Raw genomic sequence first — 20380 nt, 5'->3', positions numbered from 1 at the left:
CAGGCAAGGATTTGCATCACTAAAAAAGGAATCCCAATACTGAGCTACATGACAGAGAGATGTTACAGTTGTTATTCCATTTAATATCTATGAAATTTTCCTTTCTTTTTAGTGGAGCGATATAAACCAGGAATACATCATGTGAATTTATCATTATAAATTTTCTTCAATTGTTTCTCAAGAAAAGAAAAAGTCTGTTTCTAGGACAATATGCAGTATCTAGTAACATAGGACCTTACAAGTCACATCACTCTAAGGCAAATGGAAAAGCAGCAACAACATTTATTATTTTTACAGTGGTACTATCCAAAAACATTAACAGCGAGATCACAGGCACAGTCCCTGAACTGAGGCTGTTTAATGCAACAAACAGCAGGAAGAGAAGATTTAAAAAAAAAAACAAAATAAACCACCACAACCACGGGAACATTGTTAAGATCATGCCATCACAAGAATAATGTCAGTAAAAATATACAAGTTCCTGAAACAGTCAAAAAGCAATTAGTACTGCCCTGCCATAATTAATTAGTTGATTTCTCAACTATGCCAAAAAGAATCTATTTTCCAGCAAGGGATTCTATGCTTCTGAAATTACTTACTAACAATAAAATAATATTAAATCAAATTACATTAAAACTTAAATAAAATAAAACCTTCTTTAAAGAAGACATAAGACATGAATATCTGCTATTCTACTTCAGAAAAATCTACAGTTTAACTGAGGAAAATGTTCCTGTGTAACATCTATGTCATACAGATATAGGAAACTACATGCACGTGCAACATAATACTATTTAAAAAAATCTAAACACAGTAAAAAGATTTATTCAGTTAAAAAAAAAAAAAGCAAATTGCGTAGTATTTGTCCTCAGACTGTTTTAACTTCTTAGGTTTACAAAATACTCTTTGGGATGAACACATATTTATTAATCGTTTCAATCAGACACAGCTGATTAAACTCTTTAAAAGGTGGGCATTTCAGTACGGTATTATCACAAAATATAGATATTTAAATGAATAGTTTGGAAAACAGATCCATTAAGATTACTATTGCCTGAAGAAAAACTGAACCTACAGGACATTTAGGTAAGTTGGGTCTCGCAAAACTCAAGCAAACCAGTAAAAAACTGAAAAATTGAAATTGTATATAGTATTTCTAGGAATACTTCTAAATTATCACTATACTGCTCTAAAATGTACCCCAAATGTAACAAACCACTGCAAAGAGGAGACAAATATTTTAATTTTCAAATACTGTAGGGTATCATTCAGCAGATAGATTTTTATTTACAGTGATAAAACCCCATTTTTAATACCATTCTGTCCTTCCCAAAACGAGACTAGTTCAGAATTCCTAACGCTGAGTCCCCACAGAAGCACCCCTGCCGAAGGAGACCGCTCTCTAGTGGCCCATCCGGCCCAACTCTCCACACGGGGAAGAACGGAGCAGACTCATTCCAGACTCTTACTCACATGAAGACGTTTATGCCTACGCTGGCGACAGTGAGTCCACAGTGTTCTCGGGAGCTGTTCAGGTTTTCCAGCATCAAAAATTCCCTTACTGTTTACATTATAAACCTCCTACTTCTCCTAGGTGATATTCACTACTATGGTCTGTTCTTGTTCAGCAGATTCTCATTCTTTTTAACACATACCTTGTTTACAGAGGAAAGGCATACATATCATTCTCCCAATTTGGTTTTACCTAGTTCATTAAAAGTATTCTCATTTGGGCTTTTTTTTCCCCTTTTATTATTTTAAGAGCTTTTCCTTTTTTTTTAATTCTTTAACTATGATGGCTAAAAAACCAATGTTATACCAGAGGACTAGCTGGTGCCAAGCAGTGAAGAAAAATTACTATTCTTCTTCATTTCTAATCATATCAGCAAAATCTGTAAATGTCTTTGTATAAGTATTAGACTTATTAACCCATTGAGTTGTCTCCCCCATTATTATTCCTGAGTTTTCTTCTGCAATACTTATTTATAATATTTGGTTTATGATCACTATTCTCGATAAGTATGAATCTTTTCCATCATTACAGGTCAGAATCAGAAATCATACACCACTATGTTTTTCAAGTTGTGTTCCAGGAGATGTGCCTCCCTGAGAATCATATCTCAACATCCTTTACACATAGGAAGAGTTAATCCATTCATCTTCACAAAAACCTCACATGTATTTATTCTTCGTTCTACTTTTAAATTAGGTTTGTAACCCTCACAATTAAAATGAAATCCTTCAAAATATGGATGTGACAATGATGGCTGCCAGTCATCAACCGCCCCAGGCAAGTGGAGATCACCACTTCATTTGCATGTGAAAGAGAAGGCACTACACCTGGTCCATCCCTTTCCATGCAAATATACTCTACTATGTAGTATTTGTCTAAATACCTCACAAGTGCTCCTGCTGCAAACCCTCTCTTTAAACCTCCCCCATCCACCTTCAGCTTTTGCTTCTACTATTCTAAATGGGGGGAAAATAGTATTTTGCTGTTACAAGTGGAAGTAGATAGAAGCATTCTGTTTACAGCAGGCTATAGAGCAAAGCAGTCAGATATTTATAGTATAATGCATTTTAGTGCCTCAGCCAGCTTTATTTGTTCTCTTTCACAATCCAATCCTACCCAAAGACAGTAACAGATACTATGCTTTTTGTTTAGCCATACTATAATTCCTTTGATGCTCAAAATGACTGCTAGAAAGTAGGTATATTCAAGGAGGTAGTCACAAATTGCAAGCAATATTTTCAAACATGTTTTATTAGAGTAAGTAAGTTTAGTAACCAACAGTTCATAAATAATTTAAAAGTCAATTTTACATGTGCCATAGCCTATAGACATTCATACCATATTTATCAGTGCAGTCTGTATAGAGACAGAGTCTGATCTTTAGCTACTCTGAAATTCTGATCTTGAACTTGAAGTCAAAAGAACTACTTTGGCATGTAAATTTTTGCATAACCTTGCCTTAAAATGTGATTTCATACTAAGATAAAACCAGTGAGAAATCAGATTCAGATGCCTTAGTATCTGCTGTGCAACTGAAACCTGACTTGTAGAACAGTATTTCCACAGTTTTATCTTCTGCAGAGAAAAGAACCGGCTGGATTTTAACCCACAGTTTGACAGTAGAGACAGATGATTGCTGGATACCAAATGACTATTGTGACTTCACATTTCATGAGCAACCAACAACATGCATGTTCTTGCCTTGTTACGAGGCATGACAAAGTGTGTAAGCTGAAAATGTATTGCCTGAAAATATGAGAATCACATATTGGTCTTGCAAAGCAGTGCCCAAATCAAGCTCTCCATACCAACAAAACTGTTGTCAAGCTTTCTGTTTCAATGATGCTGCTCTATAATGTTTACTATAACTGACTCGGAAAGCCTTCCCTCTCTTTCACATCTGTGATGCACTAATGAATCAAGATACAGAATTTCTGAAGTTGAAAAACATACAAGACAGTGTTCTGACCATTCTCGTAATATCTAGTGTTGCTTGATTTCCCAGAACCTTTGCAGACCAATCATTTCTCTCTCCAGCTACATGCAAAAAAACTTACCTAACACTGGTCTCCACAAGATGCTTCTATCTTGTAGTATTTTTTGTGTACAATCATGTTCCAAGCCACCCTGCACATTTCAGTGGAGAAATAGTGAGGTTTAAGATGCTCCGGAGCTACATTGGAATGCTGAGTTTCATAAGAGGAGACCAATAGTTTGATTTCAAGATCACCTTTTCATACTTTAATATTTTGCTCACTGATCACTAAATCAAGACAGGTTAATGCAGAGGCAAATGGAAGTATTAATGAAATCTAAAGAACAGTCTGAAGCAGAATTAGAGACACATACAAGATCCTGAAAGAAAGCCACAGCTGCTATTTATCACACAAAACCTTCAAAAGGGTTCCCTTGTCCTCCATCAACTCAAATGGAACGCTGCTAAATTCTTACCTAAGGTTTTAAGAATATTTTTCATGATGTCAGAGTTCATTTAGGAAGTACCAGCCCTGCAAGGTCTGGCTACTTTATTATTCTTCCTCAGCGGTGACAGCACAACTTTCTGGGGACTATACTGTAAGTCAGATCTCTGTAACAATGTGAGTTTTTCTTCCTAAACTTTTCCTGTAGTTATTTTTAACCATTTCAATAGGGCTTACAGCACAGATCAACAGTAGTATCAGCACAACCAACAGTGAAAAGCATTTGGGAGCATGAGGACTTGTGTTAAACAGGCAGAAAATGAGTCGTTATTTTGTGGAGTTCATTTTCTGTCGACTCACTAAACAGTGAGCAGTTCTGCAGTTGTAAAAAGGGGTCAGGAGAAGGCCATGGGCAGGACCAGCCCTTTGGTAGCTAGATCAGCTTATCTGTAATACAACACATACAAATCACATACGAGGAACTGTGCCTTCTGCCCTTGAGCATCTTCAGGCTGCGTTCACTAGAGAGAACCCTTTGTTCGGGAAAGTCAAGAAAACATTTATTTCATGGTTATTGTCTGTGGCTTAATTAAACACAGAGGAAACTATAGTCCTACATGCAAAAAAATCACCTCTTCTGGCTGGTTGGCCAGCATTCCTGTTTCACACCTTGGTTGGTTTGTTCAGATTTTTCATATTTAGTCAAATTGTATGTTCACATGAAAGTATGACAGAATGAATGTAAAGCTCATTCACACTTCATGAACTTATATGCACAGAATTAATATTACTCATTATGAGCTCTCACTTAAGGGGGAACATCACAAAAGGTTACCAGCCTAGGGAAAAAAGAATATGAACTGACCACCATCGTCTCTGAAAGGCAACATGATTATTTATTTTCATGATATAGATTGGGAAAGAAAGTTAGAAGCACATGTGCTCTTTTATGCAGTTCAAATAATGCCTTATGAATGATTTGAGAGACTACAGCTCCAACAAATAAGTCTTGGAAAAGGCAGTGAGGGAAAAATGTATAAGCTTGCTCCCAGGCAAGTTTTATTCAGGAGCTTTTAATACAAACATCTTTTACTTGGACAAGAAAGGGGAAATAACATTCTGGTTTGGGGGCTCCTGGACTACCTTGACTGTACTCATTAGATAAGACTTGGGAATAAGCTTTCATAAAATAAGTGAACTAAAGACTACCTTCTGTTTCTAATTTTCTGCCATGTCTTATGCTTGCCACAGGCTGTCTTTTCTTACTTCCTTCTTTACCTGTATGGTTACTGATGAGTATACAGGAACAACCATTTTTTCGAGTTTAAGACAAATGACAATTAAAGATCATTAAAATACACCCTCCTACTTTACACAGAATTCCTAACTGCATCCTGGATGTACTGTTCTTTACCAATAACTGTGTCAGCAAAGAATTAATGTAAGTTACAGAATATTTAATGCTTCTAGACAATGTAAGCCACATTTTCCCACTGGGGTGGTATTAATCTTCCTGAAGTCAAAATTAATATCCTCCTGACAGTTAAGCATCCTGATAGATTATTTTAAGTGCATATTATTAGCATCCAACAACAAAACTATTGAATTTTTTCTTCTGTCCCTGTTAACACAGAAGGCTGTGCTCGGGGTATTCATAGAGATTGTTACTTCCCCAGCGTAAACAGATTGCTAATAAGTGAGCATCCTCTGTGAGAAATTCTGAAAGAAGCAGGCCTGTTTTTTATCCTTATATTAAACTGGAATTACTTAATGAAAGATAAATGAAGAAATCATATACACGTAATTTGTGTATGTAGAAACATTTCCATTCAGAAGTATCACATGTGGGTGTTTAAGCAAGTTGCAATTTAAGACTAGAAGCAAATTGCTACCAGAATGCTTACAAGTGAAAATGAATGTCTGTAGTTAAACTGCAATCCCAGTACTCATATCTGTCTCCACAGCATGTTTATTTCACAATAATCTAAGTTCTACCAGCTTAAACGATCTGTACCCACATAGTAATACAATTCCTCAGTGTGAAATCACTGGCAAATTATGTTAATGATTTTACTTCTGTTGCAATCAGTCACTGTTTCAGCTCCCAGTAAATTACATCCATGTTCATGAAGTCACAACTGTCCTCTGAAACTCCTATGGCAATCTTCACAGGTGCACTCCTGCAATATTTTGTATCATCTTCTGGTGGGTTTGGGGTTTTGGGGTCTTTTCTGTTCAATTGTTTTTTAATTTAAATTTTCTGAAGTTAATGACTTGACCTCTCCTTTTTTTCTTTTTTTCTTCTTTTTAAGGGTGTGCACCCTTTCAAAATTGCTTGGGAGACCTGTCCATTTAACGAGAGAGACCAAAACATTCTACCTTTACAGTGGAACAGAAGAAAACCCAAGAAGAAAAACTAAGTAACTTCATTTACATGGCCTTCTGCCTACAAAGACTGAAACACCTCCATCATAAGGCTGATGAAGAAAAGACAGATACTACAAAAGATCATGTCCATGAAGATTCGAAAAAGATGACTTGCTAAAAAATGTATGCCTTGGGTGAGATTCATTTGTCACAATTTAGACATCAACAACATCAAAACCTACATCAGTCAGTTAACTAAAAGAATGACTGAGCTAGTCAGTGTCTCCTAAGGTACTCATCTATACCTTAGGGTGAAAGAACTGCACCCTAAAGTGCATTAACTTTAAAAGTGATCTACATGCCTAGCTCAGATGTAGATGTCTGCAATGTAAATTTCTACAGTTAGATGAGATTATTCTCACCTCATCGTCTCACATTGCATTCTAATATATTTTGAATATTTTCCATCAAGAGAAAAGATGTATTTGTTACATTTAAGCAAAGAGTTTAACTTTCTAGCTCCTTATTCCTGCTAAAATCTTTTTTAGACCAACAGATGTGTGAAGCTTAAAAGCTGTAATACAAAGGATGTCTATCACCAAATGAAAGACTTACCATTAAGAACATAATTATTATCATTAAGCAACCACTCATCAAAGGTTAGCATATCAATGTATAACCACAGTTGTTTTCAAAAAGCATTGCTATTTCAGGCAATATTAACAGCAGAAATTTCTGACCCTACCTTATTAACTTCAGGAGCTTTCTGCAAAGAAAGGTGTGAGAACACTTACGCTTAATCTGCTATCAAAGAAAGGTGGCTAGGTGGACCAATAAGTAAGGGAATATCCTGACTCTTACTTCTTGCAAATAGTCCAGAATGTCGTTAATGAAGTCTGAGACAGAGAGACTACAAGAACCCTTTGTTCAGAACCTGATACATCTTTCCAGGTAACTATTGCCTTGTAGACATGCTCCAGTGACAAAAGCCATTTGGATGAAGCATGGCAAGACAAGGATGACATAGCAACTTTGAGTTCTGAGACCTCAGTTTCCTCATTAACCGGTAAAGATGATCTAGATATTAAAACTGCATTAGACAGGGTTACTGAAATCATCAGATCACCTTCACTTTTTACCTGTGTTGAAACTATTGGAACTGAAAGAACATGGAATAGCACGGGTCACTCTGCCTAGCTATGCTATCAGAAATATTTTTGCTAGAGACTATGAACAGCATTTGTATCAAGTGCAGAAATTCTGATACTGTTTATTGCTATCCAAAGCAAAATAGAGCTATTTTTACAACTGACAGTTCTGAAAGATGGCTTCCAGGACACTTGTGGGACAACAAGCAAAAGCACTTGAGTGCACCAGAATACCTGGGAGGAGATCAATTACACAACTGCAAGTAACAAAGTAGCTACTTAAAAAGGAGTTAGAGGTGCCATTAGGAAAAGATGAAGGATTAAGAAACTACTGTGAGACTCTCTATCACATCAGATAATGTTTTGTATGACCATATGGGTAATGCTGTAATCTTTACCTGTAATTTAGGAAGACCTCTGTATTATCAACAAATGAGAATTTGAATTTTGAACACTGGATGTGATTGTTCGCATTTTGAAGGACTGGAAGAAATGCTTTTATGAAATAAAATCCTTATGCAACCGTAATAATATAATCTTATGCAATAATCCTTATGCAACAGTAATAACAAACATGACGGGAGCAAAAGTTGTCTCTTATTCTGCAGACAATAGCTGGAAGTATAAAACTTGCAGAGAGGTGGAAGTTAAAAACAAAAATAAAATATAATAGAGAGCTGGTATGTACATATGTGTATGTACATACACATATATACATACACATATGTACACACACTCACCAAGTATAGCCAGGTTGATAAATCACACAGGTGTAGTCAGAAGCTAGTTATGCAAATGTTAATGGAATGATGTTACAGCTGTTCATTTAAGTCCTATCCAACCAGAAATCCATCCTAGAGAAGAAAGGCAGTTGGAGTCCTAATTCATTTTACTTAATACCAATGATTTATGACTGAATTCAGGGCTATGCCACATTTCTGAATGTTTGTTCTATAACAGGGATTAAAAAAACCCATACAAGTTATTTTACTAGGACTGAAAGACATGAACTGGCAGTCCTTTTATCAGTGAAGTCTCCAGACAGAAAAACAGGAATAGTTTCATCTCAAGTGAGCAGGCACTTCTACCAATACCTTAGCACAGTTGTTTGATGCTGGAGAGAAAACAAAGGAAGGAACCTTACATTGGCTGCAGTTTTAGCTGATACTGAGGGAAAGAAGTATTGCAAGATTCTCTGCATCCTGCAGAGAATGAAACCAATTTTTCTTTTGATAACCAGGATTACTAATGGGAGAGTCATCATCTTGAATCTAAACACACGAATGATGACATTCAGCTTCCTTCTGTCCAAGATGGCTAAATCATTCTTTCTGTTTGGCCTTAGAAGAGTATCTCCTCACAAACTGTTTGCCTCCGAGACAGTTCTGTGGCTCCCAAATACAGCAGAGACCATTTTTTGTCAAATCAACTGCAAGACTGTTTCAGAGGAACACCTGCAAAGGGACATGTAAAGGAAGCCTGTAGAATGATAACCGAAAGAGACTCAAATATTCTGGCAATAAACTCTAGCCCTCAGGATGTCTGCTGCAATCTGATGAGTAAGGTGTTCCAAAGGCACTCCCAAGAGACAGCAAAAAATGGCAAAAGTAATTCTAGTACCTAGAGAGGAAGTTTCCGACTCAGGAAACCTTACTGCATTTTACATCCATCTGCTTTAGTTGAGAACGTGTGTGTGGAAAAGTGTCTTCTCTCTCCAAAGAAAATGAAAGTTAGGATGCAACTCAAGTGCAATTTAGGAATCTGAATCTTCAAGCACTGTCATTCTAAACAACTTATACCTGTGACTACAAATGAATGGAGATTTAGAAAGTCATGTAAACCTGTTTTTGATGAACCACGGGACAGTGACTGACTTGCAAGCTTGAACACAACAAAACCTGTACAGTGGCCCTGGTAAATATGTAGATTCATGATTAATCAACATTGACAATAAAACTTCAGAAATGAGTGACCTCACAGCATTTTTTTTTTCCTATCTGAAAGTCAATTTCCACTATTGGTTACTGAGGAAATTTTTTTTTTTTTTTTTACTTTGGGGAAAAAAAAATTTGAATATAAACCAAAAGTATCAGAGAGGAATAAGAAGAATGCAAAACATTATTTAAACAGCCAAAACTGCATGGAATATGAAGTTGTTTTGCATTTTAATTTTATATTTTTTGCAGAAGGCATTCATGACAAATGCAGATCTTAAAATGTTAATAAGGAAAGACTGAAGACAAAATTTTACATACATGAAATGTTAATTTCGTAAGCTGACATCAATAGTGAGCAACTGCTCAGAAGAAACAGAATGCAGTTTTACAGGACAGCTAAGTCAGCCAAATGGAAAGCAGCTGCAAGGGCTGTCTCCTGACCACTTTTTGCCACCCCAGTACTATGATGGCACAAGCACTTATGTGGCTATGGGGTGAATCACATCTATCGAGTACATTACACAAAAAGTGGGTGACTGCATAAAATCTTCTGCTAAAACAGCATGAGGTAAAGACAGTATCTTTTTTTTCAGCTGCACTGTCAACTGAAAACACATCTAAGATGGTCCAAGTATCATATAGTACGAACTGCCCTTTCATGATTGCAGCAAGACATAAAGGAAATGGAGAGCACATACAACTAATGGATATTATGCCAAGGCAAAATATCTTTTGCCTTGAATAGCTGCAATACAAATATCCACAATATGAACACACAGACAAAGACCTAAACAAGACTTTGTATTGTTTTAATATGCTAAAATGTATTTTAAAAACCTGGGGAAAATGCAATTTTTAAAACTAAGTTTTTAATATGATTAAAATGTTCATGTGCCTATCAGGTCATAAAATCTAAAGCCTGTATGAACACCAGGCAAGTATAGTATCTTACAGCAATTTTTTAAGTCTCTGACATTGTTATGTTTATGAAATACCTATCTTTGAAACAACAACATTCACAGTAAGCTGGTCACTTAGAAATATGAAGTTAACCCTGGTACACTGGAGACAAGGTTATGATGATGACTGAAATACTTCATCAGGGTGTTGTGGTATGTAACCAAATAGATGAATTAGCCTATTTCAACTCAACTATAACCTGCTGTAACTAATTATGATAGTAGTCAAGTAATGTAATGCATTACTGTACACATTTCAAGAATGAATACTATAGCTACCTTTACATAAACCTAACTAAAAAAACCCAAAAAAATTGCAGAGTATATTAAAAAGTATATAAAACATCTGAACAATGTGAATGATTATGAACAAGTGACAAGATATTATAAATAGAAATGGTTTGCTGCGAAAATTACAGGAGGCACTCTAACTTGTACCAAAAGACACAGCTTACATAGCCAAATAAACTTTAACTTTTGAGCAGTTACAGTTTTAAACATACTATAAAAACTAAAATAGCAAATAAAAAGCTGTTCCTTTCAGTTTGAGTTTTTAATCTTCTCTGTGGAGCCTTTTTCATAGTTTATGAACTCAAACATCTTGGTTAGCTAGCCAACACCCCCTTTTTTTTCTCCTCCCGTCAGCAGTTTGCTCATTCTCCTGTAACTGTGGACACTTCCCCCAGCCCTAAACACACTCAAAATTTATTGCAGCTCTGAAGTTACACTTTAAATTACCTTTTATTTTATTGTTGAACACTTCCTTTAGCACTTCTTCAGTGGGACAATGTAACTGGACAATATTATAGACTGAAATTGTAGAAGGAAAAACAGACAGTAATGCATTTCCCTCCTGGTCCTGGAAATGATTTGGTATTCCATATCCTTGAAATTCTCAGACACAGCATTAATAATTAAGAGTGTATGGCCTTATATCCACTGAAATTAATGGTAACGTCCTAAGGAGTATCAGAGTGTACAAAATTTAGTCTCTACTTAAAACTGGCTATCCCAAAATAGTCAAGGACTATTTTTCCTAGAAAGTACAAGTTCTTAAAACAGCAATGAATTATACTGTCTCTGCAGACAGCTACAAACACAGTCAGTAAAAACACTACAAAATAAAAAATAACCCTCCAAAGATTTACTTTGGGATGGGCCAATTTTTTAAAAAACTCATAGCATTATTTGCCTCTAAAATAATGAAAGCCTCTAAAGATACAACATGCTTACTCAATACAAGAAAATCTCCTTTATACCTTTTTTGAATGCCGCAAGTTTATACAATGGTTGAGCACTTGTAATGTAATTACCTTTTGTGCAGCAAGATGGAGAGCAGTTCTTCGGCTACGATCAGCTCTATTAACATCAGCTCCAGCCTTCAGCAATGCCTCTGCACAGTCCAGCCTGTCAGCCAGTACGCAGTACATAAGTGGAGTTCTTCCAAACTGGTCCTCTTTATCTTTCAGCTCAGAGTTTCCTAAAAAAAAAAACCAAACAAAACACCAAAAAAAACCCCTCACATAAAACAGTTAAGTCTATGAGTATCTAACTAAAAGTAGTATTTTTTAATTAAAAGGGTATCTTATTATAAATGAACAGGGTGATCAAATGGAGTATAAGATAAACTCAAAGTTACTACTTTTTACCCTATTTTTACTGACATCTATAGGACATTTCAAAATATATTTACAGAAAAAAGTACATTCCGAAAACATTAGTTCCACAAATACGCCTACCACCAGTAACATTCTGCAGTGGCATATTTATAAATCATTTTAAAATAGTTATACAGATCTTGGCTGCAAAGATTACTTTAAAAAATATCAACAGCACATAAACCCAATAGTCCTTCTGAAACCTGTAAACACTGTAACTAAAACAAGCTTTGAAACCTACTCACAGCAATGTTTATTTAAAAAGCATAAACATGTCAATATTACATCAATACCATTATTTACCTCATAGTGCCTTACAATATGGAAATTACTAAAATACTTCTTGAGCTTTCTTCAATTGATAAGGTTAGTAAGGCAGCAGTTAAGCTAAATAAGAAGTCTGAGATCCTATTAAAAAAAATCAAAACATTGTATTTCTATTCACAGTCAAAAAAACCCCCAAACAAACCAGTATGCACACCCTTCACTATAAAGTTTCGTATTTCTATTATGACACCACACAGAAACTAGCACCTATAAATTCATGGGTATCAACTATCCTACACATCCCAACTCTAAATATATCTCCCATGTAGCAACATTGTCTACAGTTGCTCAAGGAACATTCAATTTTAACAGGTAAGTTAATTTTTCTTTTTAAATATTCCCTTGCTTGCATGATTGTTGATGCTTCAAAAGAACCCCAGCAGAGGCACGCTTCTCTTTTACAAACACAATCTTCACTTACCCCAGCGTATTATACTTATCTACATATAACTGTATTCTTAATTATAATTTCTATTGATTCACCCAGCAGAAGAGTCAAGCAGATTAAATGTAAATCAAAGGGAATATCAAGAATTAAAATTCGTTTCCTAACAACCAAGCCTCTCACAAAAAAGACTGTTAAGCAGGATATTGCCAGTTAGAGCAGTCATTTGCTCGCTCGCTCCATTTCCAAGTTCCTTTAAAACTGTTGAGTGAATACCATGTCGTTCTCATGATTCATTCTGTAACACCTTCTCTTCCTTAGAAATTGTGATTTGCATTGAGAAAACTCTTTCTGCTCTGTAAAAAACAGTTTAGGAACCTTTCTGAACTCTTCTGTGAATGCAGATACAGAAAAATTCTTTTTGTTCTTCACCCATGGCCTTGTGTCCTAGTTTCGGCTGAGATAGAGTTATTTGTCTTCTCAGTAGCTGGTACAGTGTATTTTGGATCTAGTGTGAGAATAATGTTGATAACACGCTGATGTTTTATTGTTGCTAAATAGCGCTTATCCTAAGTTAAGGATTTTTCAGTTTCCCATGCTCTGCCAGCAAGCAGGTGTGCAAGAAGCTGGGAGGGAGCACAGCCAGGACAGCTGACCTGAACTAGCCAAAGGGATATTCCATACCATAGAACATCATGCCCAGTATATAAATGGGGGGGAGTTGGCTGGGAGGGGCAGATCATTGCTTGGGCATTGGTCAGCAGGTGGTGAGCAATTGCATTGTGCATCACTTGTCTTTTCTTGGGTTTTATTTCTCTTTTTGTTATATTCCTTTCATTACAATTATTATATTAATATTCTTCTTAGTAGTGTGTTTTATTTTGCTTCAGTTATTAAACGGTTCTTATCTCAACTCATGAGTTTGGTTTTTTTTTCCCCAATCCTCCTCCCCATCCCACTGGGAGGGGGGAGCAGCTGCGTGGTGCTTAGTTGCTGGCTGGGGTTAAACCACGACACCTTGTCTTCTCTGACTGCCCCTTCACCTTCACCTTGACAATCCACTAGTTTTATAACTAATTTTTATGCCTCTAGCAAATTATTCCCAAAAAAAAAAGTCTTTTACTGACCAGCATCTACCTTCCTCAGACACAGGTTATGTTTTCTAAAGAACACCTTCTTGCTTTTTAATATCCACCCTCACACTGCTGTTTAGCCATGCTCGCTTTGGCCTTCCTAAACTTTTGTTAAGTATTTTGCATTCACTTCACACTGCAAGCAAGGAGTTTACTCTTTAGACTCATCTTTAGATTCTTCACAGCAAGTGTTTTCATTTTAATGTCCTTCACCATTTTTAGAGTACACAACTATAGCTGGCTGCTGTTGTTTATCCGTGTATACTCTGGTCAAGTTACAAAATCTCGCTTAGTAACACTGATTCAGGTCCTACACAGCAGTCAGGAGCAACTCAGGAGTTGGTTCTGTTCTGGGTTCACTGAAATTTCTGTTGCCAGCCCATTAACAATTTCTAACAATTTAGTTTTAGGATCATATCCTCAACAGTCATTTACCCAAAACATATGAAAGTAACCTTCATTACTATTTTGTTTCCTGTCAATCCGGACTCTCTGATCTCCCTTAGCACGTCACACATATCACCATCTGGTCAGATGGACAGTAATAAAATGTTAGTACCATAGTTTCTTACTTAGACCTGTAAATGCAATCATTAAGGGTTTTTTTGGTGTTTAAGCTTGATTTATATGGTCATTTGTTAATCTCATTCAAATCCAAGACTTGTTTTCTGCTTTGGTTTTTAAATGTGTATCACCATTCCTCCACCTACGTGGCTTCCACGGATATATCAGAATACAAAGTACACAGAAAAAACATTGTCCACATTGATGCCTTCCCTTTCACGAATTTTACATTCTTACCATATGATCAATGGCCTCATTTAAAACATGACATCCTAGTTTTTCTATCTAATTTTTTTAGACTTTCATGTATGTAGAAAAATGCGTATGTTTGTTTTGGATTTCTATGCAACTTCAACCAGTTTGAATAGGATGCTATCTTTTCCTACTGTACGACTGCATAACTGAAGATACAGAATAGCTACGATTCCACCTTCTGTAGATAAGCCACTGGGAACTGCACGTACCCTTGTCAGCTTTTCCTCATTTTTTCCTTTAGAAACCTTCTCATAATGAGCATAACAGCTGAGTCCTGGATTTTTTCAATAAATAAATGACCAAAGTACATTTTTATACAGAAGAAAAATCAAATAATAAACCAAATAATAGAAAATTACATTTGTAAATTTACACAGGTGATTTTTTTCCTGTGTGGCTTTGCATAAAAGCTGCATAAGAATCTGGTCTGAACTTTGCTTAGAATGGGAGAAGGGAAAGTATTGGATATATCTTATTCATTATTCTTCACATCAAAACAACAGATATCAAAAAAGCTTAACTTTATGGTAGCATTTTAAAAAGTAATTTTTAAGACTTTAAAAAAATAATTTGCAATGTTTCTAAAGGGGAGTTAAAAGCTGTGTAAGTTGAAACATCTGTGGATTATTATTTACGTTCTGTTATACGTAACTACATTTTGATGTGAAAAAATAAGTAATGTAATTTTTACTAACACTACGTATTTGATACTGTTTTAAAATTCTAATTTTTATCAACAGTTTTTGAGAAAAAAGCTCGTGTCATCTTTAAATATTAAGTGTCATCTTATTTTCATTATTGAAGACTACAATTCTTTATTTCTGCTCAAAATGACAAGTTGTAATATTTACTAAGTGCATTAAAAGGTAGTATATATAAAAAAAAATACGCCACTTGTTTAATTAATTCTATGGCCATTAGGAAATAGTTCAAAATGTAACATATGAGTTAAACAGGGGAATCCAAAATTTTTTATTTTCCCTAACTTGTAAAAACATTTGCTAGACTTTCATTTCACAGTATTAAAATTTCATTGCAAACTGGATGCAGTTTCAAGATAATTCTTTCCTCTACTATTAGAAAAAAGTATTTATAAACTTATGCGTACATATTGTGAAGTTGTCAGTGCCTTACATCTCAATATTTTAGCTAACAATACATGCTTTTTCCATTCAACAGAGCATAGTACAGAAATATCAAAGCCAGTTATGAACAACCATGCAGCCCTGTGCAGCAACATACAGATACTGTGGTCCAAAGTATAATTTAACATGTCACTGCTCCCAGCCAACAAGCCAGTTTCTCTAATTAGGTAACTGCAGTCAGGTGCTCTTCCAGTATGAGTTCAGCCTGGTAATTTAGACATCACTAAACCATATTTCACTGTTCAGTGTTAACATAGCCTCAAATTTGTTGAAGCTGATGGGACTGGCACAATCACACGTATTTTTAAAAAGAAATACATAAACATGCATTTCTTCCGATAAGACACATGCACATGGCTTATGCTCATATAACACTCGTTCTTAAATCAGCAGTGTGCAAAACTAGTCCCTCTCCCTCAAATTCCAAGTTCCCTTTCTGTTCTATAATGTTAGAGGATATACAGAATGTAGAGACTAAAAGAAAGAAATGGGTAAGGTCAAGACGAGCAAAAATGGCCTAAAGCTCAAGTACAACTCAACTAAGTAGAGCAACAGACTTCTATTTTCATTTACAGCTCCCAAAGAGTGATGTAGCTAACGACAAAGAGTTTCCATCGCTGCATACAGTCTGAGTGAAAAATGAGCAAGATCTTCAAAACTTGATGCCAGTAATTTGCCTGAAGCTGCTGCACTGGTTTTTAAGGTAGAGAAACTATCTTCAGCTACCAGTAAGTTTCTTGTTGTTATTATTTTGTTTGCTTTGTAAGACCCTTAGAATCGTTAAAATCCTGCAGGCATTTCCCTAAAAGGGTGTCTCTGTGCTCAGGCTAAGAGACAGGACAAGGACTAGGAGCTACTATATCACCATCAGGTGCTAAGGGGGACTAAGCTGATGAAATTCACTAACCACAACACCTTGTGGCCTTCACAGTCACAGTAAATGATTATTTTCTGCAATCAAGAAAGCACAGGTAGCCTTCGAAACATTCACATATCGGTGTATCTAAAATGTGCCATGGCAAAATTAAATTCTCTTCCACACACCTGCCTAAGAAAGAAGTTTGTTTGATCCCTCTCCTTTCAGGATCAACATCCTCACCCTACCAGATTAGGCATTCCATAAGCTTGTTGCCAATGGAGGTCACAAACACCATGGAATCAAGTGGCCCAATTCCAAAATTGAACTCTCATATTCATACCTCACCAATTCCTCACAGTCTATGCAAGCAGTCACATCAGACTCTAACATTCCTATGCATTTTTCAAACCAGAAGAGGAAAAAGGGCAGTGAAGAGGAAAAAGGGAGGACGTGAATTCTGCGTAATTATTAAAAGACAGACCATCTCTTGTTACTTGCAAGAATCTTGCCTTTTGTAATATCTGATTTGAGTTTCATTTAACCTCCCACACTGCAGAACATGGAAGAGAGAAGCAGAGAGGAGAATCAAACAAAAACATGCAATTGCATATTTGCAACCCAGAATTTATAGTTAACATTTACAGTGAAACATCGTATCAGAGATTTAGAAGCATTTGTATGCAAGCAATACATGATAAGGGTTTTAGAATGAGGAGTTGGACTGAACAGACACTTCAGTATAATGACTATTATACACATTATTGTGTTCTTATAAACAATTAAAACAATTAGATGCATCTTCCCAAAACTCTACATAAAAGTGCTAAATGCAAAATGATCCTCCAAATACAAAATTAACTTTTGCTCCCTTTTTCCCTAGGATTAAAATCATACAGATGGGTTTTAACACTGAAGAACTGTTAATTAAAGACATGTTCAGTGTTGTATAAAACACAGAAAAGAAAATACTGTGAGTATTCCCCAAAGCCTGAGATCATACAATTCTAAAACAATGTGATACAATACTAGGCAACTCATGCAATGCAAACAATTAGCACACTTTTGTTAGAGCATTGGTTATACAATAAACACTTGGCATGTACTGCACTTTATGGCATTTAACTCATAGGCTGTTTATTAAGCATCAGCAGTGGTTAACATAAAGGGACACCTTGCTCCAAAACCTGCTTTCTCCGTATAAATGTGCCACTTACCTTTGATTCTATTTATGCCTCTTACTGGCACACGATGACAAAAGGAACGTAGTATCCAGAACACACTGTATTATTTCAAACACCTGTTCCTTTAAAATCACAGGCTATTGGGTGGCAGATTACATGTGTTCATACTCCTGAATTATTTGCAAATACAATGTATATGTTTGTATATAGTCACACACACTCCATCAAGCTACAGATGGGAAAAGGAATAATCACCAAACAGGTTAGAGGGGCTGCTCTAAGAGACTGTTTAACCAGCCTCTATGCACCTCCTACATTAATAAGTGAATAGGGAAAACTCAAAGAGGAAAGTAATAATGAATTTAGGGGTAAAAAGCCCTCCCTAAAGGAAGGAGAAAGTCAGACTTTATGTTACTGCATATACCACTAGCTACATAATCAAGAGGCAAAGCTTGGCTGTGTTTGGAGAACGCTGTTAAGCAATCCAGCATACGCACACATAACGCTGAAGTACTGTCCTGAATTAGATGTTGCTGCTAAGTACAGTCATGAAGTTCAGTGAATAACACCAATTGCTCAATTTACTTCTGGCATCAAGTTATACTTTCAACAGTGCCTGGTAAACAGCTAAAAATATTACTCTGATGCATTCTTCTTCTGCTAGGCAATACTTTTTTTTTTTGGTCCTGTCCTGGCAAAAGTAACGTCTGTGTCATATCCTGTCAAAATACGACAAAGCAGAAAAGCCAAATTTTGCTATTACAGCAAAGGCTGCAAGGATTATGCAGTTTTCTCTCCCACGTAAAAATAACATGCAGCATTTTTATTTGTTGCTGCATGACCACCATTAAAAGAATAGTGATTTCCTTATCTGGTTCTAATGGCTGTATATTTGACAAGGTGTACCAGCAACACAGAAGTACTTGTTCCTTTGTGTTTTCAACATACATCTTTTGGCTGTGAGATTAACAAAAACACACTGAAGTTAGCAAAAACTCTTTGTTGTTACTTCTGATTGTTAGCCAGGATTTGAAAGCTCAGACTTTTTTTCCCCCTCCACATGCAGGCAGAAGGCTTTTTTAAAAACCCAGATATTTAAAGCTACTTTGTAGTTGCATCCCACAGATTTCTGGAAGCATCTCTGTACCAACTGCTCATCCGTTGTTTATAAAGTGTTCTACAAAAGAGTGAACAGATAGCGTTAAATGCAAACAGTATATGTTTGAGCCATCATAAGACAAAATAACTTTGAAGGCCCAACAAAAAAATATTTGTTTCAACCAGTGGAGCTTCTATAAAGTCAGTTCCCTCAAATTTTTTCACCTGCTTGATTCAAATCACTTCTAATTGTCTTTTGAGAGAATTAGATATACCTTGCAAAGAAGAACCATTTACTGCTTTCTATACAGCTTAGACAATAGATCCACATAGCTTACTATCTTGACTTCAACACAGGTCAGCAGAAGATACATAAAGAAACTTGACTGTTGGTTTAATGTGATTACCACTAAATCCTTTGCATCCATTAAAACTGACAGTTAACAGCATAAATGCAGACTAAGTTTCTTATTATTTCACAGTCCTTCACCCTTACCAAACTCCAGGAATGGGATTTTCAAAAAAGGCTGAGCAAATAAAAATTCTACAGTATCAGCTGGAACTGCATTTAATCAGAAACTCTGAAAATCAAAATCTTCACCTATCATATGACAGCCTTCCGAATGTATGTAAGATTGATTTTGGAACACAGAATATATACTGCTTTTGAAAACTACTAACCTGGAATGCCATACAGTTCTTGGACAGAGAGGGAAGGCAAAATCTTGGGCTTTTTAATGGATGGGAATTTTTTTTTTTTTACTTCAGCTTCAATAGGACCAGACTCTCTCCTTACCTTTAATTTGTCTTGAGAAACATTGTTACTGTATCAGAATCAAAGTAACAAATAGGGCTGGCTCATTTTGTCCCCAAATACTACACAGTGACAAGACTTCATTAACTGTAATAAATGATTCGTAAAAGGAAGTTTATCAAATTTCCCACAAAAGCAATTCCAAAAATTAGGATTTCCAGCAAAAATATTTCAGCCCAAAGCACTTCTCCAGAATTTCAAATTCCCTGAAACAGGAGTCCTGAATAACTCTTCTGGTTGTATCACTTACCAACTTTCTATTTTACTTCACACAGAAGTACCAATCAAAGGCAAAAGGTAATAAAAAGTAAGAAAAATCAGTCATATTTTCAGGACCATATTTATTCTAAAAATACATATAATCAAGAAATGAAAACATATCTTAAGGATCAGAGCAGTAAGTCAAAACGAAAAAAGCTTCAGTTCCGAAGGAATCCAAATGCATCTACAATAAAAACATTTACCTGCTATTAGTTTTTGGAGGGTACTCTTATCTCCATTAACAGCAGCAGCATGCACTTCAGATGCTAACGAGGAACCACTGAAGAGGCAGTTTGCTGAAATATTCATACTCTTTCAAGGTATTACAATCAGTCAGATCTGCACCACCAACATTT

At 35.9% G+C, this 20380-nt stretch overlaps 1 protein-coding gene across 1 annotated transcript in view; it reads right to left on the bottom strand.

Moving 5' to 3' along the window:
• The window catches only part of INVS (inversin), a 96310-nt gene extending 75930 nt beyond the window's left edge, over positions 1 to 20380 (bottom strand). The window contains exons 1-2 of the mRNA XM_050891188.1: positions 20228 to 20380; positions 11658 to 11824 (exon numbers count right to left, since the gene is read on the bottom strand). Of these exons, the coding sequence (XP_050747145.1) occupies positions 11658 to 11824; positions 20228 to 20333 (273 nt within the window). The 5' untranslated portion in view covers positions 20334 to 20380. The remainder of the gene's footprint in view (positions 1 to 11657; positions 11825 to 20227) is intronic.

The sequence above is a fragment of the Gymnogyps californianus genome, chromosome 2 (assembly GCF_018139145.2).
Source record: "Gymnogyps californianus isolate 813 chromosome 2, ASM1813914v2, whole genome shotgun sequence".
NCBI lineage: Eukaryota > Metazoa > Chordata > Aves > Accipitriformes > Cathartidae > Gymnogyps > Gymnogyps californianus.
The sequence above is the reverse complement of the archived record's forward strand: the minus strand, read 5'-3'. Positions and strand labels throughout refer to the sequence as shown.